Source organism: Macaca mulatta, chromosome 5 (genome assembly GCF_049350105.2).
Source record: "Macaca mulatta isolate MMU2019108-1 chromosome 5, T2T-MMU8v2.0, whole genome shotgun sequence".
Lineage (NCBI taxonomy): Eukaryota > Metazoa > Chordata > Mammalia > Primates > Cercopithecidae > Macaca > Macaca mulatta.
In genome coordinates this window covers 7,401,757-7,427,077 of record NC_133410.1, presented here as the reverse complement: position 1 = coordinate 7,427,077, position 25,321 = coordinate 7,401,757, and the positions used below count along the sequence as shown (strand labels likewise).

The following is a 25,321-nucleotide window of genomic DNA, read 5'->3' as shown; positions in this document are numbered from 1 at the left end:
CTATACTGTGTATGGGAATCACCATAAAGAATATACAAGACCTTATGCATAAGGTCACCATATGATTTCTCTCCTAAGCTGAGAAAGAAATGGGAAGGAATGTGGGGATGATAAGGCAACTGGGACTGTCTCAAGCAAATTGAGATGTACGGCCACCCTACTCATGAGAACAATTGTAAAATTTCACTAGAGGTCCTAAAAGAAGCTCCAAATAAAACAAGCAATATTCTACATTTTTGGATAGGATAGGCAACTGCTAAATGAATCTGTAAGTTTAATGCAATCATAATAGAAATTTATTCAGAAACTTGATTAACTTATTCTAAAATGTATATGCCCTCCAATGTCTTCCAGGCTGTAAATTCTGTATCTGTGCATTTGTAATCAGTCCATCAGAAGGACTGGGCATCTGTAGCTGAGTTTCCCATTTCTCATCTGCTCACTTTGGCCCCATGGGATAGCTACCTGTGACCACAGCTGACGCCTTCCTCCCTTAATCTACCAGCTGTACAGACAAAGTGGCCGCCAGAGGCTCATATTCGTCGGTCTCTCCTTTCCTCCAGGAATCAGTCATACAAGTCTTCCTGAATTAGTCACACAGACACTCTTTCAAGGTAGAGCTGCAGAGTAGTCAGGTGGGTTTTCCATGTGAAAGCAGGATGCAAACTTCCAAATGCTTGATGGAAGAATTGGCTGCTTACCTCAAACTGTGAACATCTCAAAAGCAGAAACTTTAAACTGCCTAGCGCAGAGAAACCACCACACAAAACATTCCCTTAAAAAGGAAGCAGAAGGAACAGGGATGGGGGAGAGCAGAGAAGGGCAAGGAGAAGACAGAAAATGGGAGAAAGGGGAGGGGACAGGGGAGGCAGTGGGAAGAACACAAAGAATCACCTTGGGAGGTGAAGGCCTTCTCATCCCAACAGTTCCCTGCAGTCCCAGCCACAGGCCTGGGCTACGGAGGCAGACACACCAACACCACCACTTGATGCTGGTGTGGCTGCGGACAATTCTCCCAACGCCTCCCGGCCTCTCTTTCCCCTTCTGTTGGATGGAAGAGTCCAGACAAGAGCCATATCAATTTGGGGCTGAGGGTTGGCGTGGATATCTGCAGAAGATTTCAGTAAAGGAAGGGGTCACCCAGCAGGTGCTCCTAGTCCCAGCATACTCTGCAGCCCAACAGTGAAGTCAAAGTCCCTCTGGGGACAGCACATGGCCTGCCAGGCTTGGGCTCCACAGTGGGCCTCTGGGGCAGTGTCAGCAAGATGCAGCTCCATCTTTCCAACTTCATGAACCCCAAAGGACCTCCCACTCGCAAGACATGATTGTGATGGTTAATTTTATGTGTCATCGAACTGGGCTAATAGGTGCCCGGGGGCTGGTAAAACAGTATTTTGGGGTGTGTCTGTGAAGATGTTTCTGAAAGAGATTTGCATCTTTTTATTTTATTATTTTATTTTATTGAGACAGAGTCTCAGTTGGTCGCCCAGCTTGGAGTGCAATGACGCAATCTTGGCTCATTGCAACCTCTGCCTCCCAGCTTCAAGCAATTCTCCTGCCTCAGCCTCCCAAGTAGCTGGGATTATGGGTGTACACCACCACACCCAGCTAATTTTTCTGTAGTTTTAGTAGAGACTGGGGTTTTAACATGTTGGCCAGTCTGATCTCGAATTTGACCTCAAGTGATTCACCTGCCTCAGCCTCCCAAAGTGCTGGGATTACAGGCATGAGCCACCACACCAGCCTGGAAGAGATTAGTATCTGAGTCAGCAGATAGTAAAGATTACCCTCCCCAATGTTGGTGGGCATCATTGAATCCCCAGGGCCTGAACAGAACAGAAAGTTGGGAAAAGGGTGAATTCTCTTTCTCTTCCAGAGCTGGGATATCCGTCTTCTCCTTGCCCTTGGACATCCAAAGTGCTCCTGGTTCTCTGGCCTTGGGTCTCTCAGGCTTACACCAGCAGCTCCCCTAGTTCTCAGGCCTTGAGACTGACTTATACCACCAGGTTTGCAGGTTTTATAGCCTCTAGATGGCAGACAGTGGACCTTCTCAGCCTCCATAACTGCATGTTCCAATTCCCTGAATAAATCTGAATAAATCTCTATCTATCTATCTATCTATCTATCTATCTATCTATCTATCTATCTATCTGCTATGGACTCTGTTTCTCTGGAAAACCATGATTAATACCATGATCAAGCAACTCTTAGCTATGGGCATTCACAGAACGAGAGCTGTCATTTTTCCCTCTGCAATTATCCTGCAAATAAAACATCTGAACAACTGCCATGCAAGTGCTAAGAGATGTAATCGATCAATTTCAGGAGGAACATCAAAGCTGTCAACTCAAGAGTGCCTATTCTCTTGGCACCTGCCACAATGAAATGGCCGAATGTGAAGATGGACTGTCACGAAAAGGTCACAGATGACAAATGCCTCGTGTCTGCCTTTCTATGTGAGGCCTGGATCACGTAGCATGTGGAGCTGCTTCATTAGTGGGAAAGAAGATGAGCACTGCAGCCCACTCCAAAGTTAAAAGGCACCTCACAAAAGCCCTGAAACGATTGGGCTCTCATTGTCACAAGCCGCATTTCACAGTTGTAGGAGCCAAGGCACACTCACCCTGCATTATGAAACTGTGGGAAATAACCGCCATTGTTTGGTGAAAACATTCTTTGACATTTCTGATCAGGGCATGTGGTCAGGAGGTGGCGTGACAGTGACAGCACAGAGAGCTTCTGCTTCCTGTGCCAGGTCTGCCACTGCCTGGCTACATAAAAGAACCTGGGCAAAGTCACTAACATCTCTGAGACTCAGTCTCCACATCCATAAAACAGGGATGTTAATGGTTCTTACTTGTGGAAGTTTGGAAGGGTAAAGCATGTAATGAACAAGGCACAGGTCAGTAGAGCAGCAAGAATGCAGGGTCTGAAGACCAGTCGTGACCCTGGAGTCACTTCAACTCCCTGTGCCTCAGAGTCCTTATCTCTCATAGAGCAATAACAGTGGCACTTCTGTTAACGCTGTGTAAGGATTAGGGTGGATAGATGGAAAGTGTTTAGCTCTCCATACACCTCACTAGCATAAATATGGACTATGGACGTACATATAGGTACTCATACGTAGAACTCACATGTGGATGGCTCATATGTACACACACACACATACATATACCTCTATCATATGCATATATTAATACATACACATACACACATATACAGTGTCTAGCAAGGTGCCTGGCACTAAAATGCAAACAAAGGAAGTAGGCACCATTCTTATTAAAACGCCATCACACTTTAGGAAGGGAGGTAAGTTCTTCAATCAGTGCATAAGACAAAAACGAAATCGAAATCACCCTTGGAAACACCCTGGGGAGCACCAACTGGCCAGTCCTTCCTCCAGAGCCGGAGCAGATGGCTGTGTCTTCAGCCCAGGACCAGGTGAAGGGTCTGGCTTGTGCGTGTGGGCTGGGAGGTAGGACAAAGGTCTGCCCCAAATGTAAACCACAGACGTGAGGTCAGGGCAGGGGAGGGTGCTGAAACAGGCTCAGGGAATCGCAGACCTCCAGCTCCCTTCACCTCCCGTCCTTGAAGGCCTCTGCTCACCTGCTGGGCTCACCTGCCTGGTTCAGCTGGTCTTTACTCTTGCACTATGTTCTTGGTCAGTGTCTTATGTCTTGCTCCTTTTTTTTTTTTTCCACAAATGCCTTTTGTGGAACTTCCTTAGGTGTCTATGAATGTGTGGCAAGTAGATCAGGATGGGTGAGCTGGAATCAAATGGATGTGGCTTTGAGTTGTAAGGGTCACAACCCATTCGTTGGATGGTCCTGAACAAGTCACACAGCCCCCTGGTGATGCTGTCTCTCATGTGTCAACTGGATAAGGTGGCCCAGTACACAAAGATTCCCAAGGCAAGCTGTCATCATGTGTACCCTCTGTAGCATGGAGATCCTCAGATGTCTCCTCCCCATCTGCCTTGGATCCCTTGTTCATTCTATGGAAGAAGTGATGACTAGTATGTTACTTGGGACCAGAATGCCAGTGTGAACTAGGAGATGCTGCACAGAGGGCCAAGGCAGACCAAGTCCGATCACATGCCTGGTGGTGGACCCTGGGTTGGGCACTAACCTTTTTGAGCTTAGAATGGACCTCAAGATGCCATTCTTGTAGCAATGTTGAGTATGGAGATTACGCTCATGAAGAGCATCAGCTATAAGCCTGGTATCTGATAGCAATTTGATAGAGGGTAGCAACAGTTTTTTTTTGTTTGTTTGTTTTTTGTTTTTTTTTTGAGACGGAGTCGCGCTCTGTCACCCAGGCTGGAGTGCAGTGGCCAGATCTCAGCTCACTGCAAGCTCCGCCTCCCGGGTTTAGCCATTCTCCTGGCTCAGCCTCCCGAGTAGCTGGGACTACAGGTGCCTGCCACTTCGCCCGGCTAGTTTTTTGTATTTTTTAGTAGAGACGGGGTTTCACCGTGTTAGCCAGGATGGTCTTGATCTCCTGACCTCGTGATCCGCCCGTCTCGGCCTCCCAAAGTGCTAGGATTACAGGCTTGAGCCACCGCGCCCGGCCGCAACAGTTTTTTAGTATCACTATGCCATATTAGTATAGTGTACTGATTGCCTTGTAAGCCTAGTTAATTATACACAGAGCCGTCTTTTATACATTATGATGAAAGCAGAGGCCTGGGAGAGTAACAAACTTCTAAAAGACCATGGGTGACAAACAAAGAGAATGAGGTGAAGGTATTTTCAGTAATAATACTGAGTATTGGAATTAAAAACTAAAAAAAATTGAAAGAACCTAAGAAAGAAAAGTGGTAATGTGAGATATAAAGCATTGAAATGTCTAAATAAAACAAAAATCCTGAACAGAACAAAAACAAAGAGAAAAAAACTAAAAGGCAAAGAAAACAATATTCTACACTTGCCACCAAGAGAAAATGTAAATAGTCGTGAAAATAAGTAATTTGAAACCTAAGTTGCAGAAACTTTAAATTATTGGGTGCCATAAAGGAATGTGATTTTCGGGCCTGAGTCACGTGACAGGAAGCTGTAACCTACGGGGCTGAACTTTTGTTTCTCTGATTACCGATTAGCCTTCTTCCCAGCCTACAATGTTGTGTAAAATGCCGTAAATGACTAGAGGGCGCCAGAAAAGACGGCTTCATTTTGATCTTCCTTACAGATTAACTTCCCTCTTCTCTCACACACAGACCTCATGGCTATCTCATTTGCCAAGACGGAATGTTAAATATACTCTTTTAAATTGGAAAGGAAATGAAAACGAGCCATACAGAAAAGAAAACAAACTGTAACTAATTAAACTTGTAACTTACAAACTAGCCTTGTGTAGAAAATGTTGTAATCCTGTTAAATCTCTTTGTTTTGTTCTTATATAAGCAAGACCTTAACTTTTAGCTCTAGAGTGCTGACCCCATTTCTCTGCAGTCTGTGTTTCCCAGATGGCAATACCCAGGTTTTCTCTTGGATAAACTCTCGAACACTGGGTTCTGATTCTTTCAATTATTTCAGGTTGACATGGTTTTAAAAAAAGAAGAAGAAAAAAAACTACAGGAAGGAATGTGCTTAGTTCCTTCTATTAAAATGACTAGTTTGGGAAAAAAAGGAGACGGGTCTGCTGGTTCAGGATCCATAAGGGATTAGAGCTGGGCTTTAGGAAGAGGATGCTCCCTGCTGCAAGGAGAACCAATTGGAAGGAAGGGGGAACAAACAGGAAGCAGTAGGGAGCCCACTGTATGTATCTAGGCAAAAATGGTGCTGGGCACAGCCGGAAACAGAGGAGATGGATTAGAAATAATTATGAGACAGAGCAGGGGGAGATGAGGTAGGGGCAGGGAGGGGTTATGGAGGATGTTGAGGTCCAGCCTTGAGCCACTGGGTGGGAGTGGTGCAGTCTGCACCTGATGTCCCCATGGGTTGCCACCTCTGCATCACCTTCTCGTTCAAGACATTCATCCTGTGACTATGCTCCAAGGGTGCTGGTGAGATAGCCTTTTTCTTTCTCAGTCTGGTCTTTGAGAAGGTTCCTCCACAGGGCTGCTCCCCCATCCACTGGCCATGACCCAGCACTCCAGAAAAGCAGTCTTGTCACAAGGCTTCAACCCTCTGGGTTCCCTCAGTGCAGTGTGGCCTCCAGCACAGTTCACGATACCCATTCCCTCTGCCAATCCAAACCCCAGCTTTCCCTTCACCAGCAGCTCTTCTCTGACAACAGTCACCTTCACTCTGGCGGGTTTCGCCTCTTACAGAGGATCACAAAGCAGCCGGTACTCACGGAAATGCTCCCTCTACCCCCAAGTGTGGCTACTTCCTCCCTGTGCCAGGAGCTCAATGTGCGCAGGACCTGACCTCTCTCTGGCTCTCTCCTCTTCTTGCTGTAAACTGGGAATAAACTGGGACAGCTTGGCTTATCTCTCTTGCTTCTCTCTGGGACTCCGACTTCTGCTCTGCTTCCCTAGGGGTAGGCTGCCCCCCACAAGGAACCCCCTAGTGATACTGTGATTGGATGATGGAGTTTGTTTAACTCTCAAGTAGTTTGGCAAGCCCACTGGCTCTCACATTGATGTATAGCTCTTGGAATTAGCCTTTAACAATAGGGAAGATGACATTTTGCCCCTATCTGCCTAATCTTTGTCTTACTGTTCAATTTCATACAGAACCTGGGTGGGAATAGAGTTGCCACTTCCTGGATCCCTTAAGACATCAACAGCCTGGACACAACTGATGGGAGACACTGACCCCAGAGCAGTTTCTGTGGCTCTTGGCCAGATCACACATTCGTGTTCTGAGAAGTACACCGGCACTAACATAAAACCAAGCAAAAAAGCTAGAAAAAGGAGATAGTGGGAAGGTAAGAACAAAAACAGCAGCTCTAAAGCATGGCTTCATACATTCATTCACTGAACATACTCCTGTTGGGAATCCACCCTTCACAGGGTGCTGGGAAAGGCAGACAGGCACCCAGGCTGCGGTCACATAGCGTCTACTCTTAAGCAGCACCTTTGCAGAGGAGACCTTGCCTCCTCCCCTACCTACAGTCCACCCCGCTGCCAGCCTCCTTCACCTCTAAGGCCACATCATCTAATTTATGTCCTTAATAGCACTGACGACAGTCTATCATTTTAAGTGTTTATCATCCATCTTCCCCAACTAGAACGTGCTCTCCTCTACTGGAGAGCGGGGACCAGGGCTGCCTCAGTCACTGCTGCAACCCCAGAGTGCACTGACACAGTGCCTGGGACACTGGTGCCTCCCCAAAATACTTGTGGAACAAATTAACCACGTGATAGGTACTATGGTAAGGAAGAGCTGGAAGTGGGGTGGAACGAGTGGGAAAATCTAGGGTGTTTGGGGAAGGCTTCTTGGAAGGAGAGACATCCAAGAGCTGAGGGAACAGCTCAGGACAGCAAAGGACACAAGTTACTTATCCAGGTAAACAGGTGGAAAAGTAATTCCAGAAAGACAGAAGAATACAGATTAAAGCATCCTAGGAGACTGTGTGGTGTGTGCTAGAACATCACGTATGTAATGGGGCTGCGCCAGGCACAGTGGCTCACGCCTATAATCCCAGCACTTTGGGAAGCTGAGGTGGGCGGATCATCTGAAGTCAGGAGTTCGAGACCAATCTGGCCAACGTGGTGAAACCATATGTCTACTAAAAATACAAAAATTAGCCTGGTGTGATGGTGGGCACCTGTAATCCCAGCTACTCGGAAGGCTGAGGCAGGAGAATCACTTGAACCCGGGAGGTGGAGGTTGCAGTGAGCCGAGATGACACCATTGCACTCCAACCTGGGTGACAGAGCAAGACTCCATTTCAAAAAAACAAAAAACAAACAAACAAAAAATGGGGCTGAAGGGAGAGCCTGGTGAGTTTGTGGGAACATGGAGGAGAGTGTGAGAGAGAAAAAGAATGTGATGGAGGTGAAATGGCAGATGCACACGCCCCAGGATAGAGTCAGGTACAAATACAGCAAGTGACTCAGCCAGAGAGGTAGCACCCAAGGGGAAGCCTGAAGGATGTGGTGAGATCCCCAGGCTGAGAAGTGGAGGGAGAGGGCTCCAAGCAGAATGCACAGGGGAAAGGCCCAGGGGGAGGGTCTTCCAACTCTTTCTTACCATAGCACCTGAGTGAGTGAGTGGTTGGGTGGAAATGCATGGCACAGCCCCAAGGCCTCTGTGTACCTGCAAATACATCAGCTATCAGCCCCGCCACGTGCAGAGAGAAACAGTGGGTGAAGCAGAAGTACTGACCTTTTCCACCAGGTCTTCAGAGGCCTGTTCCTCACAGAGGTGAATTTTGTCTTCGATGCACTTCTTCAGAAGCTCTCCCTTGCTTTTACTCTTGGACCGTGACTTTCTCACCTTGGACTGTTGCTGGAGAGGGGTTGGGGAAGACACTAGTAAGAAGGCTATCACCAGCAAGTCCATGCAGCCCCCCAGGGCTTTGCAGGTCACGAGAAGTTTCTGCAGCTCCCAGAACCGCGAATCTCTGCCTTAAGCCAGACAGGGGAGGAGAGAGGTATGTTCTTCTGGAAGGAGCTCAGTTTCAGAGCCTTTGATCTTCACACAATCTGGTGGGCAGAACCTCAGCTCTGCAGTCAGACAGCAGAACCAAGCTGTGTCCACCTCCTAAGTAGCCGTGGGACCTCAGACCTGTCAGCCTCTCTGAGAAGGGGATGTGATGAATGAGGTCCCTGTTCTTGCAATGCTTCCATGACAGTGGAGAAAACCGTCTGAAAACATGGAAACTAAATAAGGACACTAGGAGTAGAGCCACATTGGCAGACAGGACCTGGAAGCCCAGGGTACAGACTGGGGTTGGGAGGGGATATCCCCAGAGAGGGCCAGGCAGGGAGCCCATTGTGCACATCTCTGCCCAACTACCAGGCAGTGATGTCAAGCCGGTAGCCTGAAACTGGCCTTAGGAGGAGGATTTACACTATGGAAATGGGTGAATGCTACAAGTCAGGATTCCCCTCCCTACCTTCCCTCTCCCCTGAGAGCCTTCCCAGCATGGGTCTGGTCAGGGCCCAGGCCACAGGGAACCTTGAGGTCATGTTGGAACTTGGATCCCAGCTCAGAGAGCTACAGAAAGGGCTGAAGGGTGGTGAATCTGACTTGCACATCTCTTTAGAATTTGCAAGTGCCTTTGAAACTCATGTCCGTGAATGGTCTGGGAGCCCTGGGGGCCACCAGCAGATGACGGCAAACAGTAGACACTACCTGTTTTGCGGGCCTAGATCAAAGAGAAGTGTGCGTGGAAGAAATGCGGGGGTTCTCTGGTGGTGACACGACAGGTGGGTGAGGACGGCCAAGGGATGGAGAATGCACTAAGCATCCACTAATATTGCTCCACCTGGCCCCATATAGCCTCATGATACCCATTTTACAGATGAAAACATGAAGACTAAAACAACGATTTTCTCCCCAGGCCTTGGTGCTTAGGAAACTGAGAGCAGGCTCTCCCGCCGCCTTCTCTGCTGCTATCTCGGGGCTGAGCAAGTGAAGGGAGCTGTGGCTCCATCGGTGCAAAAGCCTGACCGTGCTGGCTCAGCCTTCCCTCTGGAGAATGTGGAGCGAGCAACTTCATGACATCTGCCTCCTCTGAGGCAATGGCCAAAGCCATTTCCATCTGAAAACCAAGCATCTTGGGCAACTTTGAAGGTAGAAACTTCGTTCCTGCCGGGACTCACCAGCTTCAAGGCAGGGGAACCAGCAGCTCATGGACTCCCTCCCCTCACTTCGGTGAAGTGAAAATTATTTTCCCCCATTGTTCAAAATTATTTAAAACTTTTATAATTTACCCGTTACTCTTATTCTGTATCTCCTACCTCCTTGTAAGAACGGAAGTAGGAAAAAAAACAACAGTACTTTAAAAAAAATTAAAAGAATGTCAAAGCTTCCAAGTGGTTTCTGCATCCACTGGTTTATATTCCGAAAGGATGTGTCTGAGTTTTTTTCTTTCTCTAAAGGAAAAGAAGTGAGTTTAAAGTCAGGAAACACCAGCTCCCAGCCCAGTTCTCTACCTCCTATAGGGCTACTCCCTTTTCCTCTGCTGGCCTGTTTTCTCATCTGTAAAATGGGACACCACATTGACCTCTTAGCACTGCTGTGAACTTCAGGGGAGATGATGTCAGCTTCGGTGATTTTAATATGTTTTCAGTCTCAACTATTACTACCGTAAGAGAAGTCTCAGATGTGTTTTACACACATCTGGTGCTTGGCTGGTGGGATGTTTAAGCCAACAAAATTGACTGCACACCTACTATGCACTTGGCACTCTTGAGTGCTGAATGGGCCGGGGAGCTTATTTTTAGTGAAGGCACAGACAAAGGGGAAGTCAAGGAACCAGCACATTTCAGATAATGATAAATAAAATCATGAAACCCAGCATGTGATAAAGAATGCCTAGGGAGAGGGTAATTTTAGACAGGTGCTCAGGGAGGGCTTCTTGGTGGAGGTGGCATTTGAGCCGAGACCTCAATGGGCTACAAAGCATATACATGGCAGAGAAAACAGAGGTTCGAAGGCCTTATTTTATGTTGGGAGCCCCAGAAGCAGAGCCTGAGGCAGGGATTAGGTGCACGTGGTTTCCTGAAGGAGGTCTCTTTAGGATCACCCTCTTGGGGAACAAGGGAACACGACAGGAAAGGGAAGAGCCAAGCAAGGCTGTGGTCTCAGGTGAAGTTGAGCCTAAATTGGTCCCTGGGGGCTTTGAAGCAAAAACTGCACCAAAGAGTTGTCTGTCCTCAGGCACATAATAGCTGCTCATTAAAAGGCAGCTGCCAGTCATCATCCTTTAAGATCTTGTGCAAGAGCCCCTCCTTCCCTGACCCACCTGAGCTGAGCTGAGCATCCCTCCTCCATGCCATATAGAAAGGCCTTTTGTACCCAGAGTAAGTCATTAGCTGTGGCTGGAGGAGTGGGCAGGAGAGACAGAGTAATATCTCAGGCCAGGCAGTTTCCATCAGGAGAAGATTGTGGCTGGGCGAGGCTGCTGGTGGATGGTGCAACAACCCAGGTGTCAGGATCAGGGCACAGCACCAGCGGTGTCCACTATAAACTTTAAAGTTGGGACAACCCTGGAGATTCCTGGAATAGCTAGACCCCAATGCGGCCAGAGAGGAGAGGATAGGTGAGCATGAGGTGAGATGGACTCAGGGTGGTGGAGAGGCCAGACCCTGTAGGCTCAGCAGCTGGCAGACAGCCCTGCTTCTATAATCGAGAGGCCACTGACATGTCCATCCTACCTGCAGCTCGGGGGCAGCCAGGGCCTGGTCCAGCTTCAGGAATTCTGCTTCTCGCCACGCAGTCTGAAATTGCTGCAGCAGAACTCGGGCCCGGATTTTGGGGAGGGCCAAGCTCCTGTCCATCTGAGCAAAGCAGCCATGGACCTCCTGCCTCATCCGGAGCAGCTCCTCTTCAGACAGGGAGAAGACTGAGGAGCAGAGCTTCCTGGAAGGGAGAACAGAGACATGCTCTTACAGAGAAAGCCTGGGGGCTGGGCTGGGGTGATGAAGCTGAAGATGCAAAGCTCATTCCTCAAATCTAGGTCTGCAGAAAAACCTTGGCTCCCTAATCATGCATTCCTGCCACAGGCATTCCTTGAGCACCTAATGCACGTCGTGGTGCACAGGACATTGTATTGGAGCTAAGAACAAGAGCTGGATGAGGCCAGGCTGTGAGGGTGTCTTTGAGGAGGCAACAGGCCTTCCAGTGTCCATGACTTTCAATTAACCTGGTCTCGCTTCAGAAACAGACACGTAAACAAAGCACTGTCTGCGGAGCCTGGTCAGCAGCATTCTCTACGTAGGACCAATGGACAGAGGAGAGACGCACAATACTCAGCTCAGGGAGGTCAGGGAAATGGGAGTCCCTTGTGATTGGTTCCGAAGGGTAATGATTGACAGCTATCATTCAGTGAAAACCGATTCCACGCTGGGAACCATGCTGAGTGACTTAGTGTTATGGATTGAATTATGGCTCCCAAAAAGATATATTCAAGTCCTAACCTGGGACCTGTGAATGTCGGTTTATTTGGAAATAGGGTATTTACAAATGTAATTAAGAAGTGAGCTAAAATGAGGCCATATTGGAGCACAGTGGACCCTTAATGCAGTATGACTGGTGTCCTTATCAGAAAAGAGACAAACACACAGGGAGGCCATCTGACACGGAGGCAGAGATTGGGGTGTGACATCTACAAGCCAATGAATGCCAAGAATTGCCAGAAACACCAGCAGTAAAGGTATGGAACAGATTCTCCCCCGGTGCCTTCAGAGGGAGCACGGTCCTGCCACTGCCTTGATCTTGGACGTCCAGCCTTCAGAACAGTGGGAGAACACATTTCTGTTGTTTTAAGCCACCCAGTTTGTGGTACTTTGTTACGGTAGTGCTCAGAAACAAATGCAATGACCTACATCATTGCTGTTCCTTACACCAAATTACAGACGAGGAAATGAACAGTCCCTCTTCCTTTCCAGCAAGGCCCATAGCCCACTCTAATGGAGAGAATGGCCACACAATTGCTTTCTCAGCCTCAACGGGGCTGGTTCTGGCCCATGAGATATAAGAGGAAATCTGTTCAGAAAGTCTGGACAGAATTATTCAATGAACAAAGATTCTCTGTAGATTTGTTTGAATGTTCTGGTAATGTTCTGTCAATGCAGCCAGCATCGACGGAGGCTTTAAAATTCAGAATTATCTGCAGAACACCCGACGTGGTTGGCCAGAGTCAGGTTTACCATACCCAAATCTCAGTGTGGGAATGTGGGGCTGTGGCTCTGCCAGAAAGGTCTCTGGGAAGAGAATGAGACCTTCAGAGACCACACGGGCCCTCTGCTGAAAACAGTCTGAGGCCTGACCCCATGTCATGTGACACCCATCTTGGGTTCCTCACTTCATGGGGCCCCACGATTTTTAAAGCAACCTTTGGAAACGGCAGCAACCCCCTTGCACCTCCCCTTGTGCAAAGCCTTCGCCCCACTGTTTGCTGATTACGCCCAACCCAAAGTAAAAGCAACTCTGAGATGACTCTCAGTCATTATTCCTGTCACTTTCAAACCAGATCGGCCCTGAGCACTCTTGTCTTAATCCTCTGTTACGTAAGTGCCAAGAGAATACAGAAATAGAGGAGGCGAGATCTTTGCCCTGAAGGAGTTTGAAATCAAGACAGGAACTCAGGAAAGAAGGCTCGAAGACACGCTTTCTCTTGCAAAGATATTCCTCATTAATTCCTACTTTAGCCAACCAGTTTTACAGCAACCCCATCTTGGTTGAAATTGGAAAGCTTCTAAAAATGTGTTTCAAATCTATTGTGCAAAGCCATTTTTGCATAATGCCTCGGAAATAAATGCTGCAACCTTTTAGAATCTTAAATAAGCAAAGTATATGAGCAGACTCGCATTGCGAGTTGATCCTCTTTAACCCTTGGAAAAATCATACACTTTTATGATAGCCAAGTGAGAGTTCTCTTTTTCCCGTTAAATGGCTAAATCAGCAGTGGCTTTGGTAATACTCCCTGCAAAATGAATCCAAATGAAGTTGAAGAAAATGACCAGCTGGTAATAGGAATGCCAAAGTTAATTCACTTGCTACGAAGAGTCCAAAGTCAATTTGAACATGAGAGGAGAATTTTCTGGAATGTAGGCTAAGCTGAATAAATACTGTTGAGGGCAATTCATGGGAATAAGAAATGGCATTTAAGGATCTGATTTTTATGGACTAAGAGAAGACAGCATCTTGTTTTCCTGGTCAAGAAAGCAAAAGCTAACAAGCATTAAAAAATAAATGAGGCCAGAATCACAAAAGAGAGAGACGGGAAAGGGCCAAACCTCACTTAATGCAAACCAAGACAGTATCAATCTTTGCAAACACCTGGGGACCTATTTTCCTGGTAGCAAGGTCAGACTCTGGGGATGAAAACTGTGTGGGAAAGGAAAGGACGTTAAATCACGGAGGCCAGCAAGATTCTAGGAGATAACTTCTACAAGGGAGGAGGGAAATTGGAGACAGATCCTGTGTCCTTTAAAGCGTCCAAGATGAGCCCAGGCTCTTATATAAACATTGTCTTCACATTTAAACTACTCGATAGTGACACTGTAATGCCAAAAGCACCTTAAATGATTTGATTTCGTTTTTGTGGTCTTCATTTTACAAGCGGGAAAGCTGAGGCCCAGAGAGGTTAAACAAGTTGCACAAATGTAAGTGGTGGTCCTGGGTATTTTGGTCTACATCGCCCAAGTCTCATTCTACACTGGCTATGTTAGAGGTCCCTCCAGTTTCCAATCTGTTGCCAGCCACAAACAACCACCAAAAGCTCTGTTGGTCTCTATTACAGCACAAAAGGCTCCCTTCCTGGGCCAGGCCAAATCCCAGCTGCACAAAGAGCTGGCAAATGTTTCAGGGAAGTAAAGGACTGTGGGCACTGGCCCCTCTGGAATACGACTCCAACTTGTCTTCATTGTTTCCACCACTCTCCCATGTCTTTAAAAAATTACTGGTGAAATTTATCTTGGGAGGCTGAGGCGGGAGGATTGCCTAGGCCCAGCAGTTCGAGACCAGCCTGGGCAACAGGGTGAGACCCCCCCTCTACAAAAAATAAACTAAATATTAAAAATAAATGTATCCATTATTTTCTAGTTACTGCAGCAGGAGTGTTAGGTGTGGTCCACTGCATCCCACTCAGAAGCGGAAGTCATTACATGGTTCCTGAATTAATAATAAAGATACATAGTCCGAGAAATGGACCAGGGATGAAAGGGCCAGGTGAAAGGATGACGTAGTGTGGTGGAAGAACTAACATGAAGGTCAAGATCATGAGCAGCCTTGATGCCTGGTGAAACGAGCAGGGCCTGGAATGGCCTAACCACAAGCTCCCCTTCCCCCTCTGTTCCCGTGGATCATGTCCCCTCCCCAGGGGACATTTCTTATTAGGGGAATCAGCATTTATCCCTGAGTACTCAGCTCCCTGGAGTTATTCAGCCCAGGGAATTATTCAGACAAGCTAATCACATCTTCCCTTGGAAGCCAGGGGCCACCCATCCTCTTGTTACTACAAACCCTACGGTCCTGGTTCTGCACTCTGCTCAATCCCTGTAGGGTCCCGTGTGACATTCAAGGTCCTCCCCCGGGAGCGTGAGTTCCTATGACTAATTAACGCTGGTAATGTCATCTGTCTGGTGCCAGGTATCTCATGCTTGGCCATCCCCACAACCACAGGGGAGGAATCTCCCTGGCATCAATGGGGTGGGGAGGTGTGATTAGGGCGCGCAGGAGCACTCACATGAAGACCAGGTGCTCCCAGCGTCTCAGCTCCGCCTGCTCCTCCGTGGCGGCCTCAGGAGCATCGTCCTTCAGTCTCTGCCTCACGCTCTGGACACCCTCCTGGTCCCTGTCCCTCTCCTCCCCCTCCAGCTGCTCGGCCCGCACGGCCATCTCCTTGCCGTGCTCCTCCAGGATCTGCTGCAGGAAGAGCCAGGGCACGCTGCGCTTGAGCAGCTCCTGGGTCATGGCTGAGTTCTGCAGGCGCCGCAGCTCATCGGTGGCCTTCTCAAACAGCGAGAGGGTCAGGGCCCTGAGATCGTCCAGGGCAGCCTGGTCCAGACGCTCCTGCAGCTCCTCCAGGGCGGCGCCCTGCTCCTCCATCAGGCTCCTCCTCTGGCGCAGGTACTGGCCGGCATCCTCAACCGCTTGAAAGGCCTCGCTGATGGACAGCTGCTCCCTCCGCTGCTCCCTGTGCTGGAGTTTCAGAAAAGAAAATTAAGTGGGGGCAGGGCTTGGCGGGTACAGCCCTTTGGCTGAAACACTTTGGTGCAGGAGGCACAGAATGTTTATAGCCTTTGCCCCAACAATCTCACATTTGGAAAGTTATTCTGTTTATTATTTATTTATTTATTTATTTATTTTTTAGATGGAATCTCGCTCTGTCGCCCAGGCTGGAGTGCAGTGGTGCGATCTTGGCTCACTGCAACCTCCACCTCCTGGGTTCAAGCAATTCTTGTGCCTCAAACACCCAAGTAGTTGCAATTATAGGCACGTGCACCGTGATGCCAGGCTAATTTTTTAAAAAATTAATTTATTTTATTTTTAAATTTATTATTTATTTATTTTTGAGATAGGGTCTCCTTCTGTCGCCCAGGCTGGAGTACAGTGGCACTACCTTGGCTCACGGCAACCTCCGCCTCCCAGGTTCAAGTGATTCTACTGCCTCAGCCTCCCCAGTAGCTGGGATTACAGGTGTGTTCCACCACACTCAGCTAATTTTTGTATTTTTTGTAGAGTTGGGGTTTCACCATGTTGGCCGAGCTCCTCTTGAACTCCTGACCTCAAGTGATCTACTCACCTCAGCCTCCTAAAGCGCTGGGATTATAGCTGTGAACCATTGCGCCAGGTCTAGAAAGTTACTGTTTTTTAAAAAAATATACGGTAGAATCCTTATGTGTTCACCATTCATTAAACATGTATTTGTTGAGTAGGTAAAGCCCAGGAGACAGACCGCCTGGGTTTGGGTCCTGGGTCCCCCATTCACAAGCTGAGTGATCCAAAGCAGGTATTTTACCCTCTCTGTGCCTCCATTTCCCTATCTGATTGGTAAAATGGGGACAATAATAGGACCTCCCTTTCAGAATAGTTGCGAGGATTATGTGAGTTACTTCACACACGTACAGCTCATAGAAAAGTGCCTGACATAGTTTATGCCAATAAATATCTGTTAGTGTTATTACTATGTGCTAGGTACACAGGATCTGCAAGCTACAATATTATAAAGGGGAATCAAAAAGCTAAGATCATTGAGAGACAACTTAAATGAGGAGGTCAGCGAAGCTTTTAAGGAAGAAGATCTAAGTGAGACCTAAGGAAGGAGGTCTCATCTGAATCAGGTTAAGAAATGGGGAAAGAACATTCCTGGGAGAAAGAACAGTTGGTGCAAAGGCCCCGTGGTGGGGGAAAAAAATTGAGATGCATAAAGATGTCCATTATGGTGCTCTTTATAACAGTGGGTCCACATGATAGTCTCAGGTCTATTTTTTTTTTTTTTTTGAGATGGAGTCTGGCTCTGTGGCCCAGGCTGGAGTGCAGTGGCACAATCTTGGCTCACTGCAAGCTCCGCCTCCTGGGTTCACGCCATTCTCCTGCCTCAGCCTCCTGAGTAGCTGGGACTACAGGTGCCCGCCACCGCACCCAGCTAATTTTTTGTATTTTTTAGTAGAGACGGGGTTTCACCATGTTAGACAGGATGGTCTCGATCTCCTGACCTCGTGATTCGCCCGCCTTGGCCTCCCAAAGCACTGGGATCACAGGTGTGAGCCACTGCGCCCGGCCTCTCAGCTCTATTTTGAGAGAACATAAGATGCTCTTCCAAAGTAAGAACTCAATAAATGTTAGCACCAACCATTATCATTAGTCACTCAAACCAGCACTCCTATTTCCTTGCCCATGCAGACATTACTAGTATACCATAACCCGTGTTTATAGGTCCTGGTGACCAGAGAGTGTCAATTCATTCATTCTACAAATATGTATTGAGCACCTACCAGGTGTCAGGCAGTGTTCTCAACAGTGGGGATGCAACCTAAGTTTTTGCCTTCACGGAGCTACATCCTAATTCTGGGCCACTTGTAATGTTTATCAACAGTAGCTGCAAGAAATAATAGTCACAGAAGACTGCCAGAATCTCCTATAGGATATGGAGTTCATCCTTCTTTCTAGACACTGACCTTCAGGTAAGACAGTAGGGAAATGGAGCCCTGGGCCCCACTGTTTTAATCCCTTAACCAGTGGCTCAGAGATGAATGGTGTGATGCTCAAAGATGGGGTATGCATCAGTGATCAAGGTCAGAATCACGGCTTTCTGTTGGGTTCCAAACTTAGTAATAAAGAGCAGAGTTGGCCGGGTGCGGTGGCTCAAGCCTGTAATCCCAGCACTTTGGGAGGCCGAGACGGGAGGATCACGAGGTCAGGAGATCGAGTCGAGACCATCCTGGCTAACATGGTGAAACCCCATCTCTACTAAAATACAAAAAAAAAAATTAGCCGGGCGAGGTGGCGGGCGCCTGTACTCCCAGCTACTCGGGAGGCTGAGGCAGGAGAATGGCATGAACCCGGGGGGCGGGGCTTGCAGTGAGCTGAGATCCAGCCACTGCACTCCAGCCTGGGCGACAGAGCCAGACTCCGTCTCAAAAAAAAAAAAAAAAAAAAAAAAGAGCAGAGTTTCCATTGATCAAATTTGAAAGTTATTATTCATCCCCTCCCTGCAAATCATACCAACCAACTACTTGGGTGTCACCCTGCATGCCCTATACATTCCCTGAATCTGTCCTTATCCCTTGTACTCAGGGGTCTGCGCCAGTTTAGGCCTTCATTTGCTCACACCTGGACAAGTACCAGAACCTCCCATGGGGTTTATATTCCCAGGTTCCTCAACTCCATCTGACAAGGTGCTCACCTCAGCTTCCTAAATCACAGATCTGATGTCTCTCTCACCTCCTGAAGACCCTTCAACATTCCTCAGTATCCTTGGATGGAGGGTAACCCCTTAGCCCGGCACGCCATGCCCCCATTGACATGCTGCTGCATTCCCTTCTGGGGCCTACCCTAGTCCCTCTGCACACTCCAGCCTCATCATATTCTTAGAGTCCCCAAATACATGCCATGCATGCCACTTACTAGATAACTGACCTTGACCACACACACACACACAAACCCAGTGGTATCTCCCTCATAGGGTTAATGTAAAGATTAAACAAGATATCTTATATAACATGCTTAGCACAGTGCTAAGTAAGCACCCAACAAATGTTAGCACCTACCATCATCATTAGTCACTCAAACCAGTATCAGGAGAAGCCCACGCCCGATATTCAACGTGGGTTCTTTTCTATTTCCCTAAGTGTCGGCTGGCCTGAGAAATAAAGGGAAAGAGTGCAAAACAGAGAGATTTTAAAGCTGGGTGTCTGGGGGAGATATCACATGTCGGCAGGATCCGTGATGCCTCCTGAGCCATAAAACCAGCAAGTTTTTATTAGTGATTTTCAAAACGGGTGGGAGTGTATGAATAGGATGTGGGTCTCAGAGATCACATGCTTCACAAGGTAATAAAATATCACAAAGCAAATGCAGCCAGGGCAAGATCACAGGACCACAGGATGGGGAGAAATTAAAATTGCTAATGAAGTTCCGGGCACGCATTGTCATTGATAACATCTTACCAGGAGATAGGGTTTGAGAGCAGATAACTGGTCTGACCAAAATTTATTAGGTGGGAATTTCCTCGGCCTAATAAGCCTGGGAGTGCTACAGGAGACCGGGGCTTATTTCATCCCTTTGTCTACAACCGTAAAAGATAGCTGCCCCCAAAGCGGCCATTTTAGAGGCCTACCCTCAGGGGCGCATTCTCTTTCTCAGGGATGTTCCTTGCTGATAAAAAGAATTCAGTGATATTTCTCCTATTTGCTTTTGAAAGAAGAGAAATATGACTCTGTTCCGTCCGGCTCACCGGCAGTCAGAGTTTAAGGTTATCTCCCTTGTTCCCTGAACATTGCTGTTATCCTGTTCTTTTTCCAAGGTGCCCCAGATTTCATATTGTTCAAGCACAAATGCTCTACAAACAATTTGTGCAGTTAACACAATCCTCACAGGGTCCTGAGGCGGCATACATCCTCCTCAGCTTACAAAGATGACCGGATTAAGAGACTAAAGTAAAGACAAGCATAGGAAATCACAAGGGTATTGATTGGGGAAGTGACAAGTGTCCATGAAATCTTCACAATTTATGTTCAGAGACTGCAGTAAGGACAGGAATAAGAAATTATAAAAGTATTAGTTTGGGGAGCTAATAAATGTCCACGAAATCTTCACAATTATGTTCTTCTGCCGCGGCTTCAGCCGGTCCCTCTGTTCGGGGCCCCTGACTTCCCGCAACAAACCAGCATTCCTAATTCCCTTGTCCATGCAGACATTACTAGTCTACCATGATCCTCTGCTGTGCTTGGGCTGGATAAGAACTGTAGCATCCTGCTGAACACAGCATTCCGAAAAGTTGCTACCAATCAACAGTAGATGGCACATCATGGTGCATGCCCAGCTGCCCTTCTGATCCTAGTGCATCAATGGCAATGTCTGGCACAGTACCTCCACTTGATAGGTATTAGAAAGTGCTTATGCAAATAATAAATAGCATCGTGCCTTATATACCTTTTGTAGCAACTCTCGTCTTCTCTTAGTTATTAATTTTTGCTGGAGTTTTTTCTTTTCCTGCTTTAAGTCATTGTCCAACTTCTGCTTGATTGAAAAGACTTCTGTCTGAGCCCGCTCCAATAGCATTTCCATTTGGTCTTCATCCAGGTACCCTGCTCTAGATGGAAAGGATGTAAAGTTAGGAATGTGGTCTCCAAACTCACTTGTAGCTTAACTGCTATTGTGCCTGAGCATTCATCTCCATATTAGTTTGGTTTGAATCAGAAAATCTTTACCCTCCAGAAGAATTAGGAGAATGGGCAGCAAAGACATTACTAAAGTACTAGCAGCATAAGGGCAGAGAAAGCTCAACACAAGAGAGACGTTATTAGGGTGGAAGTGGGCAAGAGTTCTGGGAGAAAGTAACATTTGAGAGGACCACTCTGGTGCAGACAGAAGTTTCCAAGGGGAGATGGTGGATTAAAAATCCTGGTGGATTAAAAATCCAGAACAGCACAAAGAAAGTCAAAGAGGCAAAAGCAGGGAATCCTCTGTGTGACAGTTAATTTTATGGACCAATTTGATGGGCCCAGATGAAATGTTCTTTCTGGGTGTGCTGTGAGGGTGCTTCCAGTGGAGGTCAGCATTTGAATCAGTGGACTCAGTAAAGCAGATGGGCCTCCCCAGTGTGAGCGGGCATCATCCAATATGCTGGGGTCCTGAATAGAACACAGAGGCAGAGGAAAGAGGAATCTGTCCCTTTTTTTTCTGCCTTACAATTTACAGTGGGATCTCTCATCTCTTCTCCTGCCCTTGGACTGGGACTTACACCAGCAGCTCCCTCTGGTTCTCAGGCCTTCAGATTTGGACCGAATTACACCCTTGGCTTTCCTGGGTCTCCGGCTTGCAGGCAGCAGACAAGGGGATTTCTCAAACTCCATAATTGCTTGAGCTAGTTCCTATTTATATAGGAAGCTACTTGTATGGCAAGCTGGAAACAGCAGACAATGCTGTCTATATGTTTATATATCCTGTTGGTTCTGTTTCCCTGGAGCACCCTGACAAGTACATTCTGCTACTAGCATCACCACTATCATTCCTAGACTGCCTGCATCCCTGGGCTGAGTCCCCAGCTTGGCCCAGGGAAGACTCTCAACAGAGGTTCCTTGAAGGAATGAACAGGTGAAGGATAATTATGTCTTTTAAAATAGAATTTGAAAAGAAGAGATGAAGCATCTTTCCCTGGTGACTGCTCACAACCAGCTGGTGGGCCCTTAATTTCAAGGCAAAGAACTGTTTCTTTCACTTGAGTGCAAATTAAAATCAGGAATGCCAAGTAAATTGCAGTGATAAATTCATTAGCATCTTTAGGTGGGGAGTGTTTGCATAATTTGCACCTTACCAAATCCTCATTAAACAGAGCAGGAAAGGGTCAAAGTCCCAATAAGGTTACTTAAGTAGCAGAACCACAGTAAAACAACAGATTGTCATAAGAAAGCCATTTTATAGTCATGTCCCTATTCATTTCAGAGCTTCCTGTAACCTAAAAGAATAAATTTTGTTCTTTACAATTAAGTCACCTCAAAGAATAGCTGAGAAGGAATGCTGGAGAGAGGCAAGGGATGGCACTTAGAACTCTGTGACACCACGATATACCTGACCACACGGAATCCCAGGTGCTGCTCTGAAAAGCCATTTGGAATCCGAGACAAGCATCTCTGTGTTTGTATTTAGTGTCAAAGGTGAATGCAAGAGCCAGCAGTGTGCTAGATCTTAAAGAGAAGTAGGCTCTTGATCACATGGTCGACGTGAGCCACATCACTGATTTCTCCAGAATATGTTGTTGGGATTCTGCTTCAGAATAATCCTGTGGGGGGACGTGTAGCTACATCAAAATTGGCCATGAGGGGGGTTCATTATACAGTTGTCTAGACTATTGCATATGCTTTTAAAATTCGGTAACACAAAGGATTTTTACAAGATAATTCTTCTTTAGAAATAATAAGTGAGGAGCAGTCAGCACATATGCTGAATAAACAGAAGTAGTAGGTCTCCAGTGAGGAAGGTTTGTGTCAGGCAGTTCATTTGTGCCATGGTGTGAATGTCACCTCCAAAACTAGAAATTTAATTGCCATTGTGACAGTATTAAGAGACGGGACTTTTACGAGATGATTAGGTCATGAGGGATCCACCCTCATGAATGGATTAATGCCATTTCTGTGTTAGTTATCACAGGAGTTTGACCCCCTTTTTCACTCTGTCTCACACATGCACTTCTTCCCACATGATGCCTTTCTACCATGTTATGATGAAGTAAGAAGGCCCTCATTACATCTTGAACTTCCCAGCCTCTAGAACTGTGAACCAAATATATCTCTCCTATTTATAAATTACCCAGTCTGTGGTATTCTGTCATAGCAGCAGAAAACAGACTAAGACAGTTTGCACTGTTGAGACACTGTTGGGTGGTACCTCTCGTGCTTCTGAATGAGGTGAGTCAGCTGGGCTGCAGCGGTGCTCAGAAGGCCCTGCACACGGGTCTCTGATGACTGGAGGTTCTGAACCAGATATTCCCTGTGGCCAAACCTTTTACTTAGATGATACCTCTTACTAGCCTGGAAAAAGTCCATTAACTCTTCTACATTCTCCTGTCAATAAAAAAAAAATCAAGAAAATATGCCTAATTAAAATTTAGAGCATAATCTTTCTAGACATTTAAAATATTATTTTTCCTTTTATAAGAAAAACACAAGAAAAGAAACATGACAATTAACACCTTTAACTTACCTGCCTATAACAAAGGCTTATGAGAAAATTACACACAAATAAGAAATGAGGGCTTTGAAAAGGTGCATTCTAGACCCAGATGGTAAAGAGTTAACAAAACAACTTTACTGCTCTGCAGAACATAAATTTCACTTATTCATTTATCCGTCATCCATGCACACACCCCTCCCACCTGTGGAGTTCCCACAAGTGCTGAGCACCAGGAGGACGTGCTAAAGTTCTGGGATAAGTCAGCCATCAGCCCAACCCCAAGGAGCTCCCATCACCACAGATAAGACAAGACCAGGGTGGGCACAAAGAAAGCAAGCAGGTTTTCCCTCAGCCTGCAAAATGAACAAAACCCAATCAAACACAGAAGAGTAATAACCTAGCTAATGTGAGGTGTGTTCTCTGGACCTAACACTGGGCCAAGAGTGTTTCATGTCTCATCTAACTTAACCTAGGGAGACAGTACTATTATTCCCATTTCACAGATGAGGAAACTGAGTCCACATCAGACAAAAGGCTGAGCAGGGATTTGAACTCAGCAGTCTAATTCCAGGACCTGTGCTCTAACATCATAATAGGCTGCTTCCAAAAATCCCACTTTAACCAGAGGCATAGTAATTAGACCAGGAACATCAGAAGAACTACTCTATGGACTGGCTTGGTTGTCCTTTTTCCATCTGTGGAAGTATCACCCATACAATGGATAACCAAAAGTGTCAACGCTTTGTTCAGTGGGGAACATACGATGGCATGGGCGTTCTCCTTTCCACGTAAGAGCTGTAACATCTTCACATCTCGACACTTCGGAATTAGCACCATCCAGTCGTTGAAAAGCTGCATGGTCAGTCAGGTGTGGCTTCACACACACTAGCATCTCCCTAAGAGCCACTGGCACCAGAATCCATACAATAGGAAGGTTGTGGCAATGTTCCTGTTCTCCACGGAATGGGATCCATGCGAGTTGATTGATGGGTCATAAGGAAATTCAGAATTGGCATCCTTAAATACTCTCATAGCTCTGGTCAAAAAAGCTTGTATGGTAGTACTGTTATCACCTGTGGAGTTACTTCTTCCGGCATAATATCATTCACAATAGCATGCATTCTTTTTAACTTGAGTGCTCTGGTATTGAGAGTCAGCCATTGCTCATCATGAGAGTAAAATGACAACAACTCTGTAAATATCTAAGTAATGCCATGATGTCTGAATACCAAGCTACAAATACGACAGAATTTGTGCTTTATGTGCGTATATGAATCCAGGAAAAACCTAGATTAAATGGAGCGGGGAGCTCGTTCTCTTTATGTCCTGGGTGCCTTCGGGGAGTGGGAGGCTTGTGACCATTACTAGGTCTCCTCCCGGGACGGCCCTAATGTCATAGTCCTCATGCACTCAACCTGGTGCTGGCTGCAGGTCCCTGGAGGATGGGCAGGGCCAGCCTTTGTCTTTGTCAGTAGTTGGGAGAATGCTGAGGATCTGCTCACAGATGCAGGGACGGCTGCCTGTGCCCGCACCTCCTCTGGATGTTCCAGTTCATCTTTCGCCACTGTCTTAGCAATGGAGTAACAGAGCCTGGTCGTTAAGCCCTGATTCCCTCTAGGTGGATGTGGCTCATTCTGCTATGGGTGGAGTCTGTCCTTCTAGTACAAACAGGGAATTTCACAGTGGGAAAATTCACCAGCAAGCCAACTTTCTGGAACGATTTTCACTTATAAAGATAAAAATGAGATAGCAGTGTCCACTACATCAGAAAAAGCACTGCTCAAGAACCACAGTGAAGCACTCATGACTGTGAACACATTACTGGACTGAGGAACGAATCAACCCCTGTGGACCTGACTCTGCCAGATGCTGCTCCAAGGCCTCCAGCACTATTCAAAGGTACCCTTGCTGTTTTAGAAACAGAGGTTGGCTCAAAACCTGGAAAAGGCAGCCTGTCTAAACAATGACATTTGCATTTCTCAAATATCTTACTGACATTTGAGATACAAAGTTCCATACAGCAAAATAAGAGTGTGCTCACAATCACCCTTATCATCAGCTACAGCAAGCTGTCAGCACCAGGGATAGTGCTGGAGCCAAACAACAACGTGCATTCTTGTAAAGCAGTGATGTCACTCTGTGTGCCTGTGTGTGCATGCACTTGTGCATGTAAAATACCTCACACAGGCCTCCTAAGAAATTCCACAGTGATGTGCACGGTTTCAGATAGACTATTTTCACTACTGCCTAATAAATTATTCTGTTGGACTAACAACATTCTCACTCAAGCTGACATGCAAAAATACACAAATCCTTCCAAGTAAATCCAGGCACAGATACTAACCCTACATATACATCGATAC

General features: G+C 46.8%; 1 protein-coding gene across 11 annotated transcripts in view; it reads right to left on the bottom strand.

Annotated features, from left to right (window-relative positions):
• The window catches only part of EVC2 (EvC ciliary complex subunit 2), a 184,915-nt gene that overhangs the window by 80,809 nt on the left and 78,785 nt on the right, over positions 1-25,321 (bottom strand). For all 11 annotated transcript variants that reach the window (XR_013417755.1, XR_013417754.1, XR_013417756.1 and 8 more), the window contains 5 exons: positions 22,674-22,849; positions 20,220-20,379; positions 15,310-15,764; positions 11,276-11,480; positions 8,277-8,399 (listed from right to left, as the gene is read on the bottom strand). Coding sequence is in view for 4 of the 11 variants with exons in the window: in XM_078003153.1 (XP_077859279.1) it covers positions 8,277-8,399; positions 11,276-11,480; positions 15,310-15,764; positions 20,220-20,379; positions 22,674-22,849 (1,119 nt within the window). In the remaining 7 variants the exon portion in view is untranslated. The remainder of the gene's footprint in view (positions 1-8,276; positions 8,400-11,275; positions 11,481-15,309; positions 15,765-20,219; positions 20,380-22,673; positions 22,850-25,321) is intronic.